Here is a 17,841-nt window from a genome sequence, read left to right on the forward strand (position 1 = left end):
ATATTAATTCACCAACACCATCATCATCATCATCATCATCATCATCATCATCATCATCATCATCATCATCATCATCATCATCATCATCATCATCATCATCATCATTTTTTAGTTTTCACCAAAATCCTTTTCATGGTCATTATGATCATCAACCTCCTCCACCATCATGATCACCATGTTTGGTTTTGTCATCATCCTCACCTTCATCATCATCCTCATCATTATAACCCTCCTCCTGATCATCATCATCATCACCTCCAGGTGATAGAGAACCCTCCTGGCGGGTACCTACCGTAGAACCAGGAGACGGCGATGACCTCCAGGAGGACTACGGTGATGACGGCGGGGCCAGTGGCGTACTCCTCAAACAGCTTCACCACGTAGGCTCCACCCTAAAGGGGCCCCATCAGAGGCGAGAGGAGGGACATGTAGATTGCCGTATTTTCCTCCACCCTCTTATACATGTTTTTATGTCACCATAAACTACCATCACTTTGGATGCCAGCCGGGATAAAGAATCAAGAACCAATTAGAAAAGTCAATTTTTTGGTTGAAAAGTTGAAAAGTAATTGTTGCTTGGTATGGTGCACCAAAAGCCAGAGTTTAATTTTTTTTATTTTTTTTTATCATATTTGCCAGTACAAGTTTGTTTGTTTGTTTGTAATGAATTGATTTATTGCGCATAATTTCATGGTAAGTAAGTCCATTTTCAAAAATAAGATCACTGAGAAATGAAACATGTACAATTAAAATCGACCTTCAAAATAAAAGTTAGCACGAGGCCAAACAAAGACCAGTTTATAATCGACTCTGCAGCTGCTCTTAAAATTATTCAATAGAGGCCGCAGATGATATAATATATAGAGGGATTATCAGTCTACGTCACTCTATGTCACTCCCTGCTCTACGCGCATGTTGTTGGCAAGAGACGAAAAAAAAAAGAGACGAGAGCGACAAGAGCCGCAATCATGTCTTGTTTTGCGGTTGGTTGCACAAACCCTTTTAATAAGACTGATTATCCCATTTATTCTACTTTTTGCTTGCCAACATAATAAAACAATTCAAATACTTTAATAATTATGCTGTTTCTTATTCGTATTGCATGCTTATTAAATGTATACTCTGTTTGAGTTAATCTCCCTCAAAAAGTAGTCCCCTTTAATTACGATCGATCAAACATGTTTTTGACACCTTGAAGGGCATTATCCTGCTTATACCATGGTCACTTGCCAAGGAAAATAAATTAAGATCATTAATTTATATTTTCATGCATTTTACAATCCAAATATAAAGTTTTTCACATAAATAGGACGGACTGTAGCTACGACTTGGCAACGGGAGGTATTCTAGTCCGCTGAGCTACGAGCCAGAGAGCTAACGTTATGGATTGTACATATTTATAATTCGAAATTCGTCCCAGCCTTAATACCACAGATAATCTAGGGTCTATAGCATATAACCGCGTTGTCTGATTACAGTTTAATTAATTTTTCACAATTTACCAGCTCTCGTTTTGAAGAATAATCACCTCGCCATTAGTTTCAATGGGAATCGCGACGGTCTATACTTTCAACATAAAGCGTATCCCAATTTATGAAATGATTTTACAGATAATAATCTGTAAAATAAGGATGGTTTGTATATTGTATCAATGCATTTCATTCAGTGTTCTTCACTGTTAAAAGCATGCCACTCACAGTAAATATGGTTTACATGACACACTTACTAACTCACTACTTACATAGGTGAGGGTGGAGAGAGCTCCCAGGTAGCACACACACACCAGGCCGAAGACAAACAGCTTCCGTCTCTTGGCCAGCAGCTGGGGGAACTCATCTATCATGGCTGTGATCACTCCCTCTAAACCGGCAAACTGGACACCGCAGGCCAGGTAGCAGAACATCAAGAGGAGATGTAAAGGGGGGTCAGTGTGGTCCATGAGAAACATCGAATGGAAAAAGAGATGGAGAGATGTTGGGGGAAAATGAGAGAGATGGGGGAACAGTTTCTAAAGATTGTCTCATTGACATCTGACATGATTCCGATGATCGTGTACGGAGTATAGAAGATCCTGAACGGAAATGAGACACCTCTGTTCCTAATTTCCCAGACAGAGGAAACCGTGAAAGCGACAACAGGGAAAGCTAATACCGGCGGGGGAGGGGTTTTGGGCGTAAGCAACATTAACTCGACTTTCATATCGCGAGACATTGAACTCATATCCTCAGCGGCAGAAAGGGTTTTCCAGTGAATATCAATAGTGTGATAACAGCCAGGCGGAACCTCTCCAGATGGCTCTCACACACACACAAACACAAACACAGAGAAAAACTGAAACTAGATCCTATCGCACGTCTGAACAATATGTGGAGTCCTATCTCTTGTTTGTTGACGGTTGTCCGGCATAGAACAATACCAGAAGATAACACTTGACACTGTGTTATTTCTGAGCACTGCAGAACTGGTACAGCCCCTAGCAAGGGTTTGCCTTTGACAGCAAAGCACACAAATACACAAAAATACACATGCTTTTTGTTTCCAGCTCGGTTTTAACAAGGCCAACGTAAGTGTTGGGGAGGAACGGTGTTCCATAACACGGTCAGAAAAAGGTCAAATCACGACAGGATTGGGCAAAGGGCAGCGGGGGTTCGACTGTCCACAGAGAGGGGTGGCCATCTCAGTGGGATGGGTGACTCGGGTCCGAGTTAGGAAGCGGGCTCACCGTGCTGTCCAGACCTAGCATGATCAACATGAGGAAGAAGATGACAGCGAAGAAGGTGGAGGCGGGCATGTTGGCTATGGCCTCGGCGTAGATGATGAATAGCAGACTGGGACCTGGAGAGAAGGGAGAGGGGGAGAGAGAGAGAGGGGGAGAGAGAGGAGAGGGAGAGAGAGAGAGAGAGAGAGAGAGAGAGAGAGAGAGAGAGAGAGAGAGAGAGAGAGAGAGAGAGAGAGAGAGAGAGAGAGAGAGAGAGAGAGAGAGAGAGAGAGAGAGAGAGACACAGAGAGAGAGGGAGATGTTGTTTTCCTGTTTCAAATTTAGACAACCCTTAGCCTTTGCTGAAAAGGCCACTCTGCGGATCACAACTAGAACTCCAAACCGACGGTTTGAGGTTGGATTTTCCACTAACACTAGCTATTTTTAGTCTATAATGAGATGTACATTTTTGTTTGTGTGTTTGTCCTACCCGCATCCTTGGCCACTGCGCTCACGTCCTGCTGTCTCATCTCGGCCATGTATCCCAGCACAGTGAAGATGACAAACCCAGACAGGAAACTGGTGAGGCAGTTCACAGAGCTGGTCAGCAATGCATCCCTGCAGGGGGGGATAGACGAGAAGGAGGGAGAGAGCCGATGAATACATTTTATGAAAAGACCAGGCCTTCCCCTCTCCTCCATTTACAGGCATACTATTATGAATTAATTTAGAAATGGCCCTTCTGCTTTGAGAGCCAGATTTAAGGATAAGGCCGCGTTGGGGTCAGATTGTGATGGGAATAAAGGTTGTGTAAAGGTTGAGACTTTAGAAGATGAAGAACATGAAGGTATTGTGTATGTTTTGAGAGTCCCGCGTTAAAGTGTGTTTGTGACAAATAGGTGGAGCGTTATAGTATCTAAGGAAAGATGGTCTGCTGCGGTCTCACTTGTAGCAGTTATTGTGGAATGGGTTGTAGCTGGCGAAGGCCAGGAGCACGCCGAAACCAGGACCCAGAGAGAAGAAGATCTGGGCAGCTGCATCAACCCACACCTTGGAGTGGGACAAACCAAGAGAGAGGAGTCAGACATGGGGAGACGTTAGGATGAACCCAGAGAGAGTGGAGTCAGACATGGGGGACGTTAGGATGAACCCAGAGAGAGTGGAGTCAGACATGGGGGACGTTAGGATGAACCCAGAGAGAGTGGAGTCAGACATGGGGAGACGTTAGGATGAACCCAGAGAGAGTGGAGTCAGACATGGGGAGACGATAGGATGAACCCAGAGAGAGTGGAGTCAGACATGGGGGACGTTAGGATGAACCCAGAGAGAGCAGTGCTACGTTCCTTGCTAGGGGAAGGTGAGGCAACATAAAACCAGATATTTTTTCTAGAGGAAAGATATTTATTAAAACAGAATTTGGCTAAATCATCAATAAGCCGTAAAAAGGAGTCAAACATGGGGAGACGTTGGGACAAGCACCATAAGTCAAACCAGTTGAAAAAATGGGGAAATACTAAACAATAAGAGTGGCAAATGTGTAATTTTTGACTCACTGTAGTGCTGAGCAGTTTCTGCCAATCAGGCTGCAGATAGAAGACAACGCCCCTCCAGGCCCCTGGCAAGGTGCACCCACGGACGAGCAGCACCAGGAGGACCAGGTAGGGGAAGGTGGCCGTCACCCACACCACCTGATACACACACAGGAAGAGGTGGACCAGGTTCAGGGACACCCATAGAGACACAGGGTCTCCCAGCCCAGGAAAGAAGCAAGACCTGTGGGACAGAAGCATCACTGAGGAGGTTTGGATGGGGCTGTATACTAGCCAAACCAGAGAGAGGAAAGGGTTGATTTACATCCCATGCAATGAAGAAAGAAGATATGGAGTAGAAATTATGAAAATGCTGCACACACTCTCGTTGCCCCAGAGAACAACAAGAGGGGTTTTGTGGTTTAAGGTACAATGGAACTTTTCTTCAAGTAACCCAAAAGCATGTGCTCAGCTCCTCAAAGTATCTCAGCTCACGTCTGGTCCGTTGCCATTGTAAGTGCAACAGGGGTCAAACCAACAGAAAAATGTAAACAATCCCTTCCCTCGCCGCCAACCCCCCCCCCCGACGCCGCCTGTCCGTTTTTCCCTGCCCCCCACCACGCTACCTTGCCCGAGGTCTTGACTCCCTTCCAGATGCTGAAGTAGACAATGGTGAAGATGAAGAGTAGGCAGAGGGCCAGCTGCCAGCTGACGGAGCCCAGCTGGTGGAGGCCTGGGGACAGGTGGACCTGCAGCACCTGACGCCTGGTGGGGGAGACGGACGGGCGGTAGAGGTGTAAGGAAGTCGTGGAGGAAGTGGTGGTGGTGGAGGTGGAGGTAGTCGTGGTGTAGCGGGTGGAGATAGTGATGGTGTAGGGGTTGAAGATAGCGGAGGTGGTGGTGGTGGTGTTGGTGGAGATGGTTGTGGCGAAGGGGATGGAGATAGTGGTGGTGTAGAGGGTGGGGATAGTGAGGGTGTAGGGGTTGAGGATAGTTGAGGTGGTGGTAGTGGTGTTGGTGGAGGTAGTGGTGATGGAGATAGCGGCAGTTGTGGAGTTAGTAGGGATGTAAGGGGGGGACATAGTGGTGGTCGAGGAGGTAGTGGTGGTGGTGGAGGTAGTGGTGGTGGAGGAGGTAGTGGTGGTGGAGGTAGTGGTGGTGGTGGAGGAGGTAGTGGTGGTGGTGGAGGGAGGGGTGGTGGAGGAGGAGGTAGTGGTGGTGGTGGAGGAGGTAGGAGTGGTGGTGGAGGAGGTAGGGGTGGTGGAAGAGGTAGGGGTGGTGGTGGTGGAGGTAGTGGGGGTGGAGGAGATAGTGGGGGTGGTGGAGGTAGTGGGGGTGGTGGAGGTAGTGGGGGTGGTGGAGGTAGTGGTGGTGGTGGTGGAGGTAGTGGTGGTGGTGGTGGAGGTAGTGGGGGTGGAGGAGGTAGTGGGGGTGGTGGAGGTAGTGGGGGTGGTGGAGGTAGTGGTGGTGGTGGTGGAGGTAGTGGTGGTGGTGGTGGAGGTAGTGGGGGTGGAGGAGGTAGTGGGGGTGGTGGAGGAGGTAGTGGTGGTGGTGGAGGAGGTAGTGGGGGTGGTGGTGGAGGAGGTAGTGGTGGTGGTGGTGGAGGTAGTGGGGGTGGAGGAGGTAGTGGTGGTGGTGGTGGAGGTAGTGGTGGTGGTGGAGGTAGATGGGGTGGTGGTGGAGGTAGTAGTGGTGGAGGAGGTAGTGGTGGTGGTGGAGGAGGTAGTGGGGGTGAACGAGGTAGTGGTGGTGGTGGTGGAGGTAGTGGTGGTGGTGGAGGTAGTGGGGGTGGTGGAGGTAGTGGTGGTGGAGGTAGTGGGGGTGGAGGAGGTAGTGGTGGTGGTGGTGGAGGTAGTGGGGGTGGAGGAGGTAGTGGTGGTGGTGGTGGAGGGACACATACATTGTAAAAAAGGACAAACGCAGACACTGGCCCAAACAAATGTAATCTAATGTATTGTTCATGAGCCATTATCCAGGGTCAGAGTGGCGACAAAGCTTGGAAAAACAAGACACTTATTTTGATTTGAGGTCATATTGGCCACAGCACACATAATCCGAACCATAAAGAAAGACATGATTTATGTAAAAAACCAGGAAGCATGGCGCCAGACAGGGTTTGAGGAATGTGCTATTCCAATACCTATATCACCCCACGGTCAAGTTTAAATCACTGGGTAGCATGACAATAGGCAGTGTCGAGTGAACCCTGATAAGGCAGAGACATAAATCATAAAGGGAGCCGGACGGACTTCCCCACATATAGCATGAAATGATTAGCCTACAGCCATCCTGTAGAGGTTCTGATATAATGCTACAAATCCTCCAGACTCGCCTGGACCCGCACCTACCCCTCTCACTCCCTCTTATGTTAGTCATTTTCTGTCAGTCAAGCTTCAAGAGTAATTCTAAAAGTGATGTTTATGCCTCCATTGGTCTCCCTTTCTAGAAGAGAAACCTTGAATCTTTGCTAACTATTCAAAACTCAAACCAATTGAAAAAAATAATTATCTGCTATGGGAAATCGAAAAGCCGAACTTAGAATAAAGAAGTTGACGAGGTTTCCAAAGAGTCTAGAAGGTCTATGCACCCGACCGATTTGACCGCTGGTGGAATAAAGTCTAGTCAGAGCCTCATCCCACCTCCTGGCTAGCCTTCCCTTCACTCGCTGCTCCCCTGCCGCTCCCACTTCGTACTCGCACGCACTTACGTATAGAACTCCTCGGCGGGGGAGGTGGAGGAGTTGGACCAGCTGACGTTGCGGTCCGTGTAGGTGTAGACTTTGCAGTTGGCCGTGTTCCAGCTGTTGGAACAGGAGGCCCACGGCAGGGTGGGCCGGAAGCAGGACAGCAGGTAGTACAGGGACCACGCCATGATGGTGTTGTAGTAGAAGGCGATGTAGAGCGCTATGATGCAGATGGCGAAGCCGATCCCTGGGGTTAGAAGGAGGATATGGGAGATTTAGGGTACTGGGTTTGATCCCCCATGTGTGAGCAATACGTCCAACTCGCAGTCTGCTCCTTCATCTGAATTGACTGGGAGTCGCTTTTGATATAGTGTTTGTTAAAGACTAAAAACAGTGATGAACTGATTGATCTGCCACTGTTCATTGCCGACCGATATCCGCCCCAAATATGTGATCGTGATTGGCTGCACAGTTCTTCCTATTACGATTTAGTAAATACTAATTCAGTACATAGTAGAAGGAAATTGTGAAGCTGCATGGCTTGTCTGACAGAGCTACTGCTAGCAGCCAGCCAGATGAAAGAACTAGAACCGTACGTTCTACGCGGTACACTCTTCAGCATAATCTGTGTGATTCAAAGAAGGTGCTGGGTAGGATGTGTTTGTCATCACTCCATCGCTCTCGTCTCTCACTCGCCCTCAAGACAGATCTGTGGTGGATGTTCAAAGCTAATTCAAGTTCCCATTTGGGCAAATAGGTGACATTTCCAAACAACATATTTTTTACATCCGATCAAATTTCTGAGCAGCTGGCATTTGGCAAGGAAATGTGACAATTTCCATAACAGAGAGTGCCGTCATCAGACTGCTCCTAAGCAGAAGATTGGGGAGGATCTCTAAGAAGCCATCGGTAGAGGAGGTCAGAGAGGTTAAAATACATGTCCCTCAGACTCCTCCTCATCCTCTCCAGTCCTCTGCTTCCTGTCAGTCCATCATGATCATCACATCTCCTGTGAGTTTGTTATTTTAAATATTAAACTATGGTATCTATCGATCATCCTGGAAAATGATCTCTAACTTAATTTGCCAGGAATATCTTTACCTTCACTCTGCCTCGACATTATAAATGCCTTTGGCATTATAATATTTTTTCATACTTTTAATTTCCTCTCCTCACTCCTCCCCTCCTGTTTTCTCTTCTCCTCCACTTCTTTCCTCTCCCTCTCTTCTTCTCCTCTCCTCTCTTCAATCTTCTCCTCTATTCTCCCCTCCTTGTCTACTCCTACAACCACTCCCTCTCCCCCCCTCCCCCCTTTCCCATCCCCTCTAATCTCTCCTTCCCTCCCTTTAGTGATGTTGGTGATGTATGATAATGAGTGGTTTGATGTCAGTGAAGGAAAGCCAAAATGTTGTAATATTGACAAGTGCTTTAACCAGTGAAACATTTCAAATGTATTATATTGACAATTGCTAGTATTAAGGAATAGCATTAAGGAAACACTTAATACTATGCTACTGAAATAAATGCTGCAACGGGAAATAGCCAATTATTGTATATTTTTTTTTTTAATGCCCTTACTTAGTACTAAACTAAACATTCTGAGTCCCGGGTTTAATGTGCCGCTCCAACAAAACAACTGGCCCCAGTCTGGCCCCCCCATGACAATTGGTGTAGAACCGCCCCTGCGTCTCCCCTCCCCTCCTCACCTTTGAAGATGGGGCAGATGTGCTTCCAGATGGAGATGCAGCCGCTGCGGTGGAACTGACCCAGGGCCAGCTCCATGTAGAAGAGGGGCACCCCCCCGAACACTGCCATCAGCATGTAGGGCAGAAGGAAGGCACCTGGGAGAGGTGGGGAAAGGGGTGGGGAGAAAATGATGATGAGTCAAGCCGTGTTAAAGAGGGAGAGGTGTTGATGGGAGAAGAGTGCAACAGTGTACGTGTGTTGCGGATGTGGAAAAAAGAGAAGTGCAAAGTCTATCACACTCAATCAAACAGAAAAACACAAGAGTAATTCACCTTCCATCTGTACTCTCTGCGGACACATCAACAAGTGGCGCAGTTGTAAATTTGAGCTCTCTGTAAAGTAGATTAACTATAGAGTGCCGACACATGACTAGCTATGAGTGTGAAAAGGTACACAGTGCCTTTGTGGGTGAGTTACTTATTTTCGCGGTTGACTTTCGCGCCAACATTGTATTATTTCTTTATGATGTATTACTCTGTGCAGCTTTGCACTCTTTAGAAAACTTAAGGGCTGTGTAAATGGTGGAACTACCGACTTTGGCAAACCATATTTTGGCATTGCATTTTACACAAAAGAAGAAAATATTTATATCAAATGAAAGATTAACTTTGGACGTAGACCATCGTTTTATATTATTACCCTACTATTTTTTGTCATGTTATCCTCCTCGATTCTTCTTTGTCATCAATGTGCATTTTGCGTTGAGTTTTATTAGCGTGTAAGGAAGAATGTAGTGTGAATGTGATTGTAAACATGTGTGTATGTGTGCTTGCCTGCGCTCATGCACGTATTAGTGTAAATGTGCGTATGAATGCTTGCGTGAAAAGTGTTTAAATACATGCTTGTGAATAAGTGTGTGCGAATACGTGTGCGTTTGAATAATTGTCTGGGAGTACGTGTGTGTGAACACGTGCGTGTGAACACGAGTGTGTTTGTGTGTGCAGCCCCCTCGCAGGCGAGCGTGCCCGGCCCCCTCGCCTGCGTGCCTCTTTGTGACATGAAAGCAGAGATAAGGCTTGATTGAGCAGCTGCCTGGGAGACAGGTTATTAAGCAAGGAGAAAAAGACTGAAGGCGTTCTCATAAAACCCACAATTAATACTGTTGCCTCTATCAAGTGTCCCCCAGTCCCCATCTCTGCATCGCCTCCTGAGGCGCACACACACGCCCGCAACACAGGAAATTGCAAAGATTTTATTATTGCAAATTCAATAAAAGTGAAACGGGGGGGCCCTGTGTGGCGATAGGTGAGAATAGTGCAGCAGCAGCAGGGGGCAGACAGAAGGCAAGAACGCAACATGGATGTTCATGATCATACGAATGCATGGGTTTTGTCCATGAGAGGTAAAATCCGGCCCACCGCTGGAAATGTTTAAAACATTGTTTTTATCTCACTTAAGAATAAGAAAAGGTTGAACCGTCTTTTCAAAAAACACCAGTTTGGTTGATTATGAAAGCCCAGCCCGCACACACCTGCTCCCACTGATAATGTATGTATGTGCTCCGTTAATCCCATCGCTCTAAAGGCGGTTCCCCCAGCCACTCACCTCCTCCGTTCTGGTAACAGATGTAGGGGAAGCGCCACACGTTGCCCAGGTCCACAGCGTAGCCGATCACCGACAGCAGGAAGTCCATCTTCTTGCTCCAGGTCTCCCGGGGTCTCTCCAGGCTCATCTGCTGCACCACCAGAGTCCTGAGTCCCCCGGCCGGCACGGCGTTGGTCCCACCGGCGCCGCCACCGCCGGAGCCAGAGGCCGTGTCCTGGGAGCCTGCCCCGGGGGTCCCAGTGGTCTCAGTGGGGCTCTGGGGCGCGGTGGAGGGGAGGCCGTTGGACACCCGCTGGCCGGCCACGAAGCTCAGAGGCTTGGGTCCTTTCTCCGCCAGGCCGTCGGCCAGCATCAGCCGCCCTTTCTCCTGCTGGCTCCCCTCCTCCTTCTTCTTGTCCTCCTCCTCCGCCCTCTTGTCGTTCTCTTCCTCGTCCTTCTCGCTCCCTCTGTTCATCTTCATGGGCGACATCATCATCTTGGTCACTTTAGTCTCCATAAGGATAGTCTAGGTGTAGGCGGCAGGTGGGGGTGGGGTTGATCTGGTGGTTAAGGGCACTGGGAGGTGATCAGCAGTGAAGGAGAAGGGTATGTGCTGAGGCCGTCTGCTTTGGTGCCCATCAGGGGATCAGAGAGAGAATGGAAGGGAGGAGGAGAGCTCTGGAAGCAGGTCGATCTCAGGCTCTGCACTGGGCTAGAAGCAACGCTACAGGGGCAGTCACAGAGATGATAGGCGGTCGAATGTGTGACGGCGTGGAGACGGTCAGATGACAGAACCTTGTCCACACGAGACAGTCCAGAGCAGCCTAGCGGCGCACGTTGACCAGCAGAAACGCTAGTAGGATAGAGGCTCTTGGAGGCTCTCCACAAGCTGCTCCCCTCAAAAACACGAGGAACAACTGAGACGCAGAGGGGCAGAGCAATAAAACACAGTGGTCAGGATCACATATAAGATCCCATCCTGGCTTTACTTCTTTCCGTCCACTCTAAATATTTGTTCAAGCTTACATGTACTTTTTTTTACAAAGGTCATCCAAAGCCAGGATACAAGAGTTGACAGCATGGTGATATATTAGCACTAGGTTAGGTATTTGCTTGTGACATATATATATTATTGAGGGCAATTTGCCCTCCCGTTTGGGGCTAGCTTGCTCAGCATGTCGGCTTGATTGGCGTTTAAACTGCCAGGGTAAGAGTTTGATTTCTGTAGCTATGCTCTGAAATGTATGCTCTAACAATGCTGTAAGAGGCATAACCACTAAATGGCAAACATATTATGTTTTATATATATATATATATATATATATATATATATATATATATACATATAAACTCAATCCTGAAAGGAGACGGTATTGAATATAGAATATGTAATATTGTAAACGCATATTCAAAAAAATATAAGAATGATAAGAAGTATTATTGCAACTGGAAAACACAAATTGTTCATAATTTTACGTTGTTCTTAGTTTGTTATAATTTTCATAAATTAATTATAAACTATTCTCTTCTCCATACCAAGACATAGGAGTGGAATCACTTCCATTCACTTCTAATCACCAATTTGTCATACAAAGACTGAGCTTTTTAAATGACTCCTAGCTGTTTGTACTGAATGTTTCAGTCTCATAACCATAATACAAATATATCATAAAATATGGAATGAGTAAAAACAATATTACACAGTTGCTAAAATACATGTTAAAGTGTATAAAACCCTTATATATCTATTCTGATAAATGGATAAAATCAGTGTGAGCACCCAGCTTCAAAGTACTTCAACAGAAAAGCCAGACGCATGGGTATCACGTAACACATTGGTTATATGACACATTTGTCATGTTACCAATGTAAGCAATTATTATTGATTTTTCTCCAATCCTTAAAAAATGATTCCCACTGATTATTCTAAAGAAAACGTCCAAATGCTTGCCAAAAATACATTACAAAAGCATCTGACGGTGGTCTACCTTGTTTAAATGTGTGTGGTTCATTTGAGTAATATAATGCCAGAGCGTAGGGAGGGTCCCAATTAAAAATGATTGTCGAGAACTTGTGCCTGACATTGCCGCGGTTACACAGAGCACACATCCATCACACCCAACCACCCTGTCCTGCGAGGCCGTTCTCAGCACGGCCCGTCCAGCGGAAACAAACCAACGCCACACAGCCTTCACTTACACAACATTAACCTAACGGCTAATTCTCCTTCCGTCTGCGAGACAATTACAATGTATCTCTCTTTGTCTGCTCTCCTTGTGTTCTTCCTATTTGAGATGGATGCCTTTGGATAGAAGTTTTTTTCTTGCACAACGTATAATGTAATTTAAACTGCTTCCTAAAACGTGAACTCCACCTGGCTACGACAAAATGTCCTCTTTTACCTTATTTGAAAGAAGTGACTTTTTTTTGCGGGAAAGTGATGAAGATATCTCACGGATATCATGGAAACAAGATAAGGAAGCAGCGGGGAGAGAAAAATGATCCCCGTACACATGCTACAGATCTGTCACAACAGACGATGGAAGACAAACACATTTATGCAGTGGGGAAATAATATCGTACGTGACGCATGCTCAACTATGGTTACTCATAGTAACGCATGAAAACACACAGAAATACAAACACAGGAATATACACACGCCTAAATTAAGATAGTATTATTTAACAAGAAAACAAAAAAATTAAAAGTTGGACTGAAGTGGTAAATCTAATATTGGTAATATTGTGGCGTCTGGTAATGCTCACGGTTGTTCTGGTATCGGCTACTATAAAAAGCTTAGAAGAGGAGACTGAGTATTAAAATATATTTCCAGACTTTCTGGTGAGATAACAATGGAAAGTAAAACAAAAAGGGGAAACAGAGATAAACACATCTAAACGCAGGAAGCGAGTATCCCTCATGTCTGTAACGACGAGGCACGCTGATGGTTATCAAACCGCCTTGAAGATCCAGCAACGCAGGACTCAACTACTGAATGACACCAAAAAAGAATTAGGCTCTATCGCATGATTTCCCTTCGTCCAAAAACACACACATACACCCAAAGAGAAAGGCGCCTGATCTGTTACCTGAGATGAGAGCGGTGGGGAAGGCAGGTAGCCGTCAGATGTGCCGGGTTACCCCTACGGCCACGGCTCCAACAACACACAGCCTGCCAGCAGGTCCTACCACAAAGTTGAAGGATCCTGAAACAACTTGCTGGAGGAACAGTATGCGCCACCACATCAGGACACTGTGTTTGCCCAAGCAGCTTCTAAACCTCTCTCTCATCTTTCTCTCTCTCACTCTCACTCTCTCTCTCTCTCTCTCCTTCCCTCTCTCTCACTCGCTCTCTCTCTATCTCCCTCCCTTTGTGTCACACAAAGACATGCATGCCCCTTGATGCGGTGTGCGCACACACACGCACACACACACGTTCACACGCACACATATGAATGCGCGCACACAAACACGCACAATCAAACAATCACATATGCAAGTATACTGTGCGCACACGTTTGAACACTGCCAGTATTTTAGCCCTGCCAGAGGATCTCTCTCTCTCTCTCTCTCTCGCTCTCTCTCTCGCTCTCTCTCTCTCTCTCTCTCTCTCTCTCTCTCTGTGCTATCTTTCATCCTCACTTGTCCATTCTTCTTGGGGACTGTCATTTCTCACAATGCTCTTTATCTCTCCTTCAATCTGGTTTTTCCCCTCCTGCTTTCCTCCACTTCTCTGACTCTCATTTATCCTCTGTCACGTCGGCTCGTCATCCAGGCCAGGGATCATTATTTCAGCTTCTCGTTGACACTTGTTGCCAGTTACTGTTGCCATTTTAATAAATAAAACATACACAAATAAGTGTACACAGGTTTGCAAAGAAAGTGATGGGTGGGGATAAAAGTCAAATAAACTGGACAAGGGAAGTGAGTAAAACAATTACACATCTTCTATGGAAAGAGAATGCGCAAAAGTAGTTTCAACCCGCCTGAATTCTTGAAAGGTTGGATTCTGCTGGCACCTTGTTTAGAAAAGTTGTATTTTTTCTTCAAGCAATGTTTGAATTATACCTTTTTTTTTTAATGCCTCCGGGCTTATGCAACAATAAGTTCACACAGTCCACAACTGCACTGCGTATCTTTTAGCCTTGGTGCGCACATGTTGGAAGATCACACACATTCAGCCTGCCGGGAGCAGGGACTTTAGAGAAGTCTAAAAGGAAATCTATAACATGCTTATCAGTGTCGGATTTGGCAGAGCTCCTGTGCTGTTCTGGAGAGTCTTGGATGCCCAAACCCGTGACAGGTTTAATTCTCATATGCTGCTCTATTGGGTAACAGACATTCTTTCTCTCTCTGTGTCTTTCACCCTCCCTATCTCTCACTTGCTCTCTGCGGAAATCAGAAGAATGAAGAAGAAAAAGACGAGATAAAGATAATATTCAGTCCGTTACGAATGCGGGGTTAAATATAACGTGTTTCAGGGCTTCTTGTTGAACCCATGTGTGAAATGTGACAAGGGAATAGACGGCAGTAGAGGGGACAGAGCAGACTCTAGGGCAGTGTCTCCTCATTACAGAGGACCCATGAGAGGAGTGATAGACGTGCACCCTAGATACTTTGTAGAAAATGACTGATAGCAGGATGTATGTGTGTGTTCGTGTTCGTGTACGTGTCCGTGTGTGTGTGTGTGTGTGTGTGTGTGTGTGTGTGTGTGTGTGTGTGTGTGTGTGTGTGTGTGTGTGTGTGTGTGTGTGTGTGTGTGTGTGTGTGTGTGTGTGTGTGTGCGTGTGTGTGTGTGCGTGTGTGTGAGGTTAGGAACCCAAGTGCAGTCAGACAGATTGAGAGGAAAAGGGTATTTATCCACTTAGGAACCCATGCCCTGTATTTTAATGTTCCATAAACCAAACTAAAAGTAAAGCAACAACAGCGGCTTCGCTGGCCTGTAAACCAAACGCCGGCTTGGTGGAAGTGTTATCGTTGGAACTTCTGATGTTCCACCGCGCGCTTTACTTTTGATCACCGCAGTCTATTCATTTTAATCTACACTTGTGTTTTTGTTCTCTTGCTCTATCTCGCACTGCTTATGACATAATGAATGGGTCTGAGCTCGGCACCATTTCCTACAGCAGACTGACGTCAGGCCTGTCTGAGGCCCGGCTAATTGAAAGACAAATAGCACGGGCGGGCGTGGGAGAAGAAGGAAAACGTTTGATGCATTAGGGGTGCGAGAGAGAGAGAGAGAGAGAGAGAGCGAGAGCGAGAGCGAGAGCGAGAGAGAGAGAGAGAGAGAGAGAGAGAGAGAGAGAGAGAGAGAGCACAAGCGAGAGAGAGAGAGAGAGAGAGAGAGAGAGAGAGAGAGAGAGAGAGAGAGAGAGAGAGAGAGAGAGAGAGAGAGAGAGAGAGAGAGAGAGAGGCCGTCACATCTGAAATAACAGCTGTTAACCCCACCGATCCTTTTCCTCCTTGCACAGGAGTGAAACACTCCCAAGGGGAGGAGGAGGAGGAAGAGGAGCGTTAGAGCATTTAGATATACGACGGAGAGCAGGCTTTACTCTTTAGATATACGACAGAGAGCAGGCTTTACTCTTTCCAAGAAGCAGGATTTACAGAGATAGCACAATAACAATCCACACCTTGTGGATTGTTATTGTGTTTCTTTTTTTGCCAGTGTTTAATAAATAATAAACTCTACACTTTAAATGTATGTTACAGGATATTCTTCAAGCTGCCCTGTGGTTTCAAAAGACAGTAGCAAGCAGTGATGAGAGACTATAATAGGATGGGGAGTGGCGTAACCCTCAACAATAAACAGGAACCCGCACATACACACACACACATACACACACACACACACACACACACACACACACACACACACACACACACACACACACACACACACACACACGCACACAAACAAACTAAAACCACTTACACACACACACAAACAAACTAACTAAAACCACACACACACACAGAGACACACAGACGCACACACACACACACACACACACACACACACACACACGCTGCACTACAGCATCAACACAAGTAGACTAAGGCCGCGTTCACATCTAGCGTTTTTTTAAATCTGCCAGCGCTTGTTTTACATTATATTCCTATTGATCAAATCACTCGGGAACATGCCGTTGGAGCGATTAATAGTTGTAATTACATAACATGTCGAGATCTACGACATGTCTAATGGGCCCTAGCCTGGATAGATAGTAGGCGAGTAACGTCGGGTCTAGAATGGGTTCATTGCTATAGGCGATAGAAAATACGCTCTCGGCGCTTTTAGGCCAAAAAACGCTGCCAGCTTTTCTTTTTGTTGAAAAAGCGGTTGGCTCAACTTTTCCCTATTACAAAAAACGCTAGATGTGAACGCGGCCTAAGCCATTGGTTTTACAGGACTAGCTTGGTTGCTTGACTCTTGTCTTTTTCATTAACAACCTGTCTTACTCTTTTTTTCTTAGTTTGAAATGTCTACTACATCTATTGTGCAATACCCCCTGGTTCTGAGAAATATGAACAGCCAAGGAGAGAGAGAGGCTACACTGCCAAGGCCGGGAGACATGCGTAGCCCAGCACAGCACACATGCAGTCTTGATTTGATAAATAAAGAACACATTTTGTCCTCCCATTGTTTCTGTTTGCAGACATCTCCCTCCACTTCACGGGGACATAAGGTTAAGGTTAGGATTAGGCACAGTGCGAGAGGCAGGAAATTACAAAAATGTACTGAGGATTGTGCGATTTCCAAACCAGTGGGTAAATAAATACTGATAACGTAATGAGCCAATATGTCATCTTTAAAGGTTGGGTATATAGAATGTAGTAGCCCTCTTTCCTCTTTTCCAATAGGGTGGCTTTTTCGTAATACCAGACGGAATTTCTGTTCTGATCATTTGAATTGCTCCAAGGAAAATATTTGACCGCCCTAGCCTTCAAATTATTCAATTTAACCAATCAGGAGCAGGTATCTTTGTCAAAGTCCCCATGTAACCTGTATATGTTTTCTGACATGTTGGAGTTGACAACTCATTTACATGTCTCAAACACACTCCTCTTATTGCATCCATAGTGATAAACTGCATTCATAGACCTATGATTATCGCTATCTGTTATATGTGTTGATCATTTCTTTATAGCAGTCGGCACTACAAGTCAATGCTTACTTGCATTTGCACTTCGGTACGTGAATATAGGTTGCTTCTGATAACACGACGGTGTTCAGTTGTGTCGTAACAGTTTTGTTTTCACTCTGAGAGTTACAGCCTACTTTGAGGTATCAAACAGGGACACTTCCTCAAAAAACAAACATCTCCAACCATGGGGGTATTAAAGAACGCACAAGCACTTATCATTATCCCACCTCATCTGCCAACTGTCATTGGATACACTATTTCACACTTGGATTAAAAAGGGAAATCCCATTCCATTCCCATGAATACATAGGATTGTTTTGTCAAAGGGAGCATGCTCACGTCACTGGCTACATGAGGTGAGTCCGATAGCGCTGCTTGGACACTTAATAGTATAATGCCACGATGTGTGTAGATGTGGTTGGAGGTATAAGGAGTTCCGTCTATGCAGCAGTTGATGTTGATGTCTGCATCCGATAGAGAGGGTTACGTTTCTAGGACACATATATATAGCG

General features: G+C 45.9%; 1 protein-coding gene across 1 annotated transcript in view; it reads right to left on the reverse strand.

The window, feature by feature from the left end:
* The window catches only part of slc6a4a (solute carrier family 6 member 4a), an 18,360-nt gene extending 4,801 nt beyond the window's left edge, over nt 1–13,559 (reverse strand). Inside the window, exons 1-11 of the mRNA XM_030381642.1 lie at nt 13,271–13,559; nt 10,202–11,097; nt 8,617–8,751; nt 6,935–7,157; nt 4,854–4,992; nt 4,252–4,386; nt 3,645–3,748; nt 3,189–3,316; nt 2,723–2,835; nt 1,742–1,873; nt 293–392 (exon numbers count right to left, since the gene is read on the reverse strand). Of these exons, the coding sequence (XP_030237502.1) occupies nt 293–392; nt 1,742–1,873; nt 2,723–2,835; nt 3,189–3,316; nt 3,645–3,748; nt 4,252–4,386; nt 4,854–4,992; nt 6,935–7,157; nt 8,617–8,751; nt 10,202–10,697 (1,705 nt within the window). The 5' untranslated portion in view covers nt 10,698–11,097; nt 13,271–13,559. The remainder of the gene's footprint in view (nt 1–292; nt 393–1,741; nt 1,874–2,722; nt 2,836–3,188; nt 3,317–3,644; nt 3,749–4,251; nt 4,387–4,853; nt 4,993–6,934; nt 7,158–8,616; nt 8,752–10,201; nt 11,098–13,270) is intronic.
* Between the last annotated feature and the right edge of the window lie 4,282 nt (nt 13,560–17,841).

This window comes from Gadus morhua, chromosome 16 (assembly GCF_902167405.1).
Source record: "Gadus morhua chromosome 16, gadMor3.0, whole genome shotgun sequence".
Taxonomy (NCBI): domain Eukaryota; kingdom Metazoa; phylum Chordata; class Actinopteri; order Gadiformes; family Gadidae; genus Gadus; species Gadus morhua.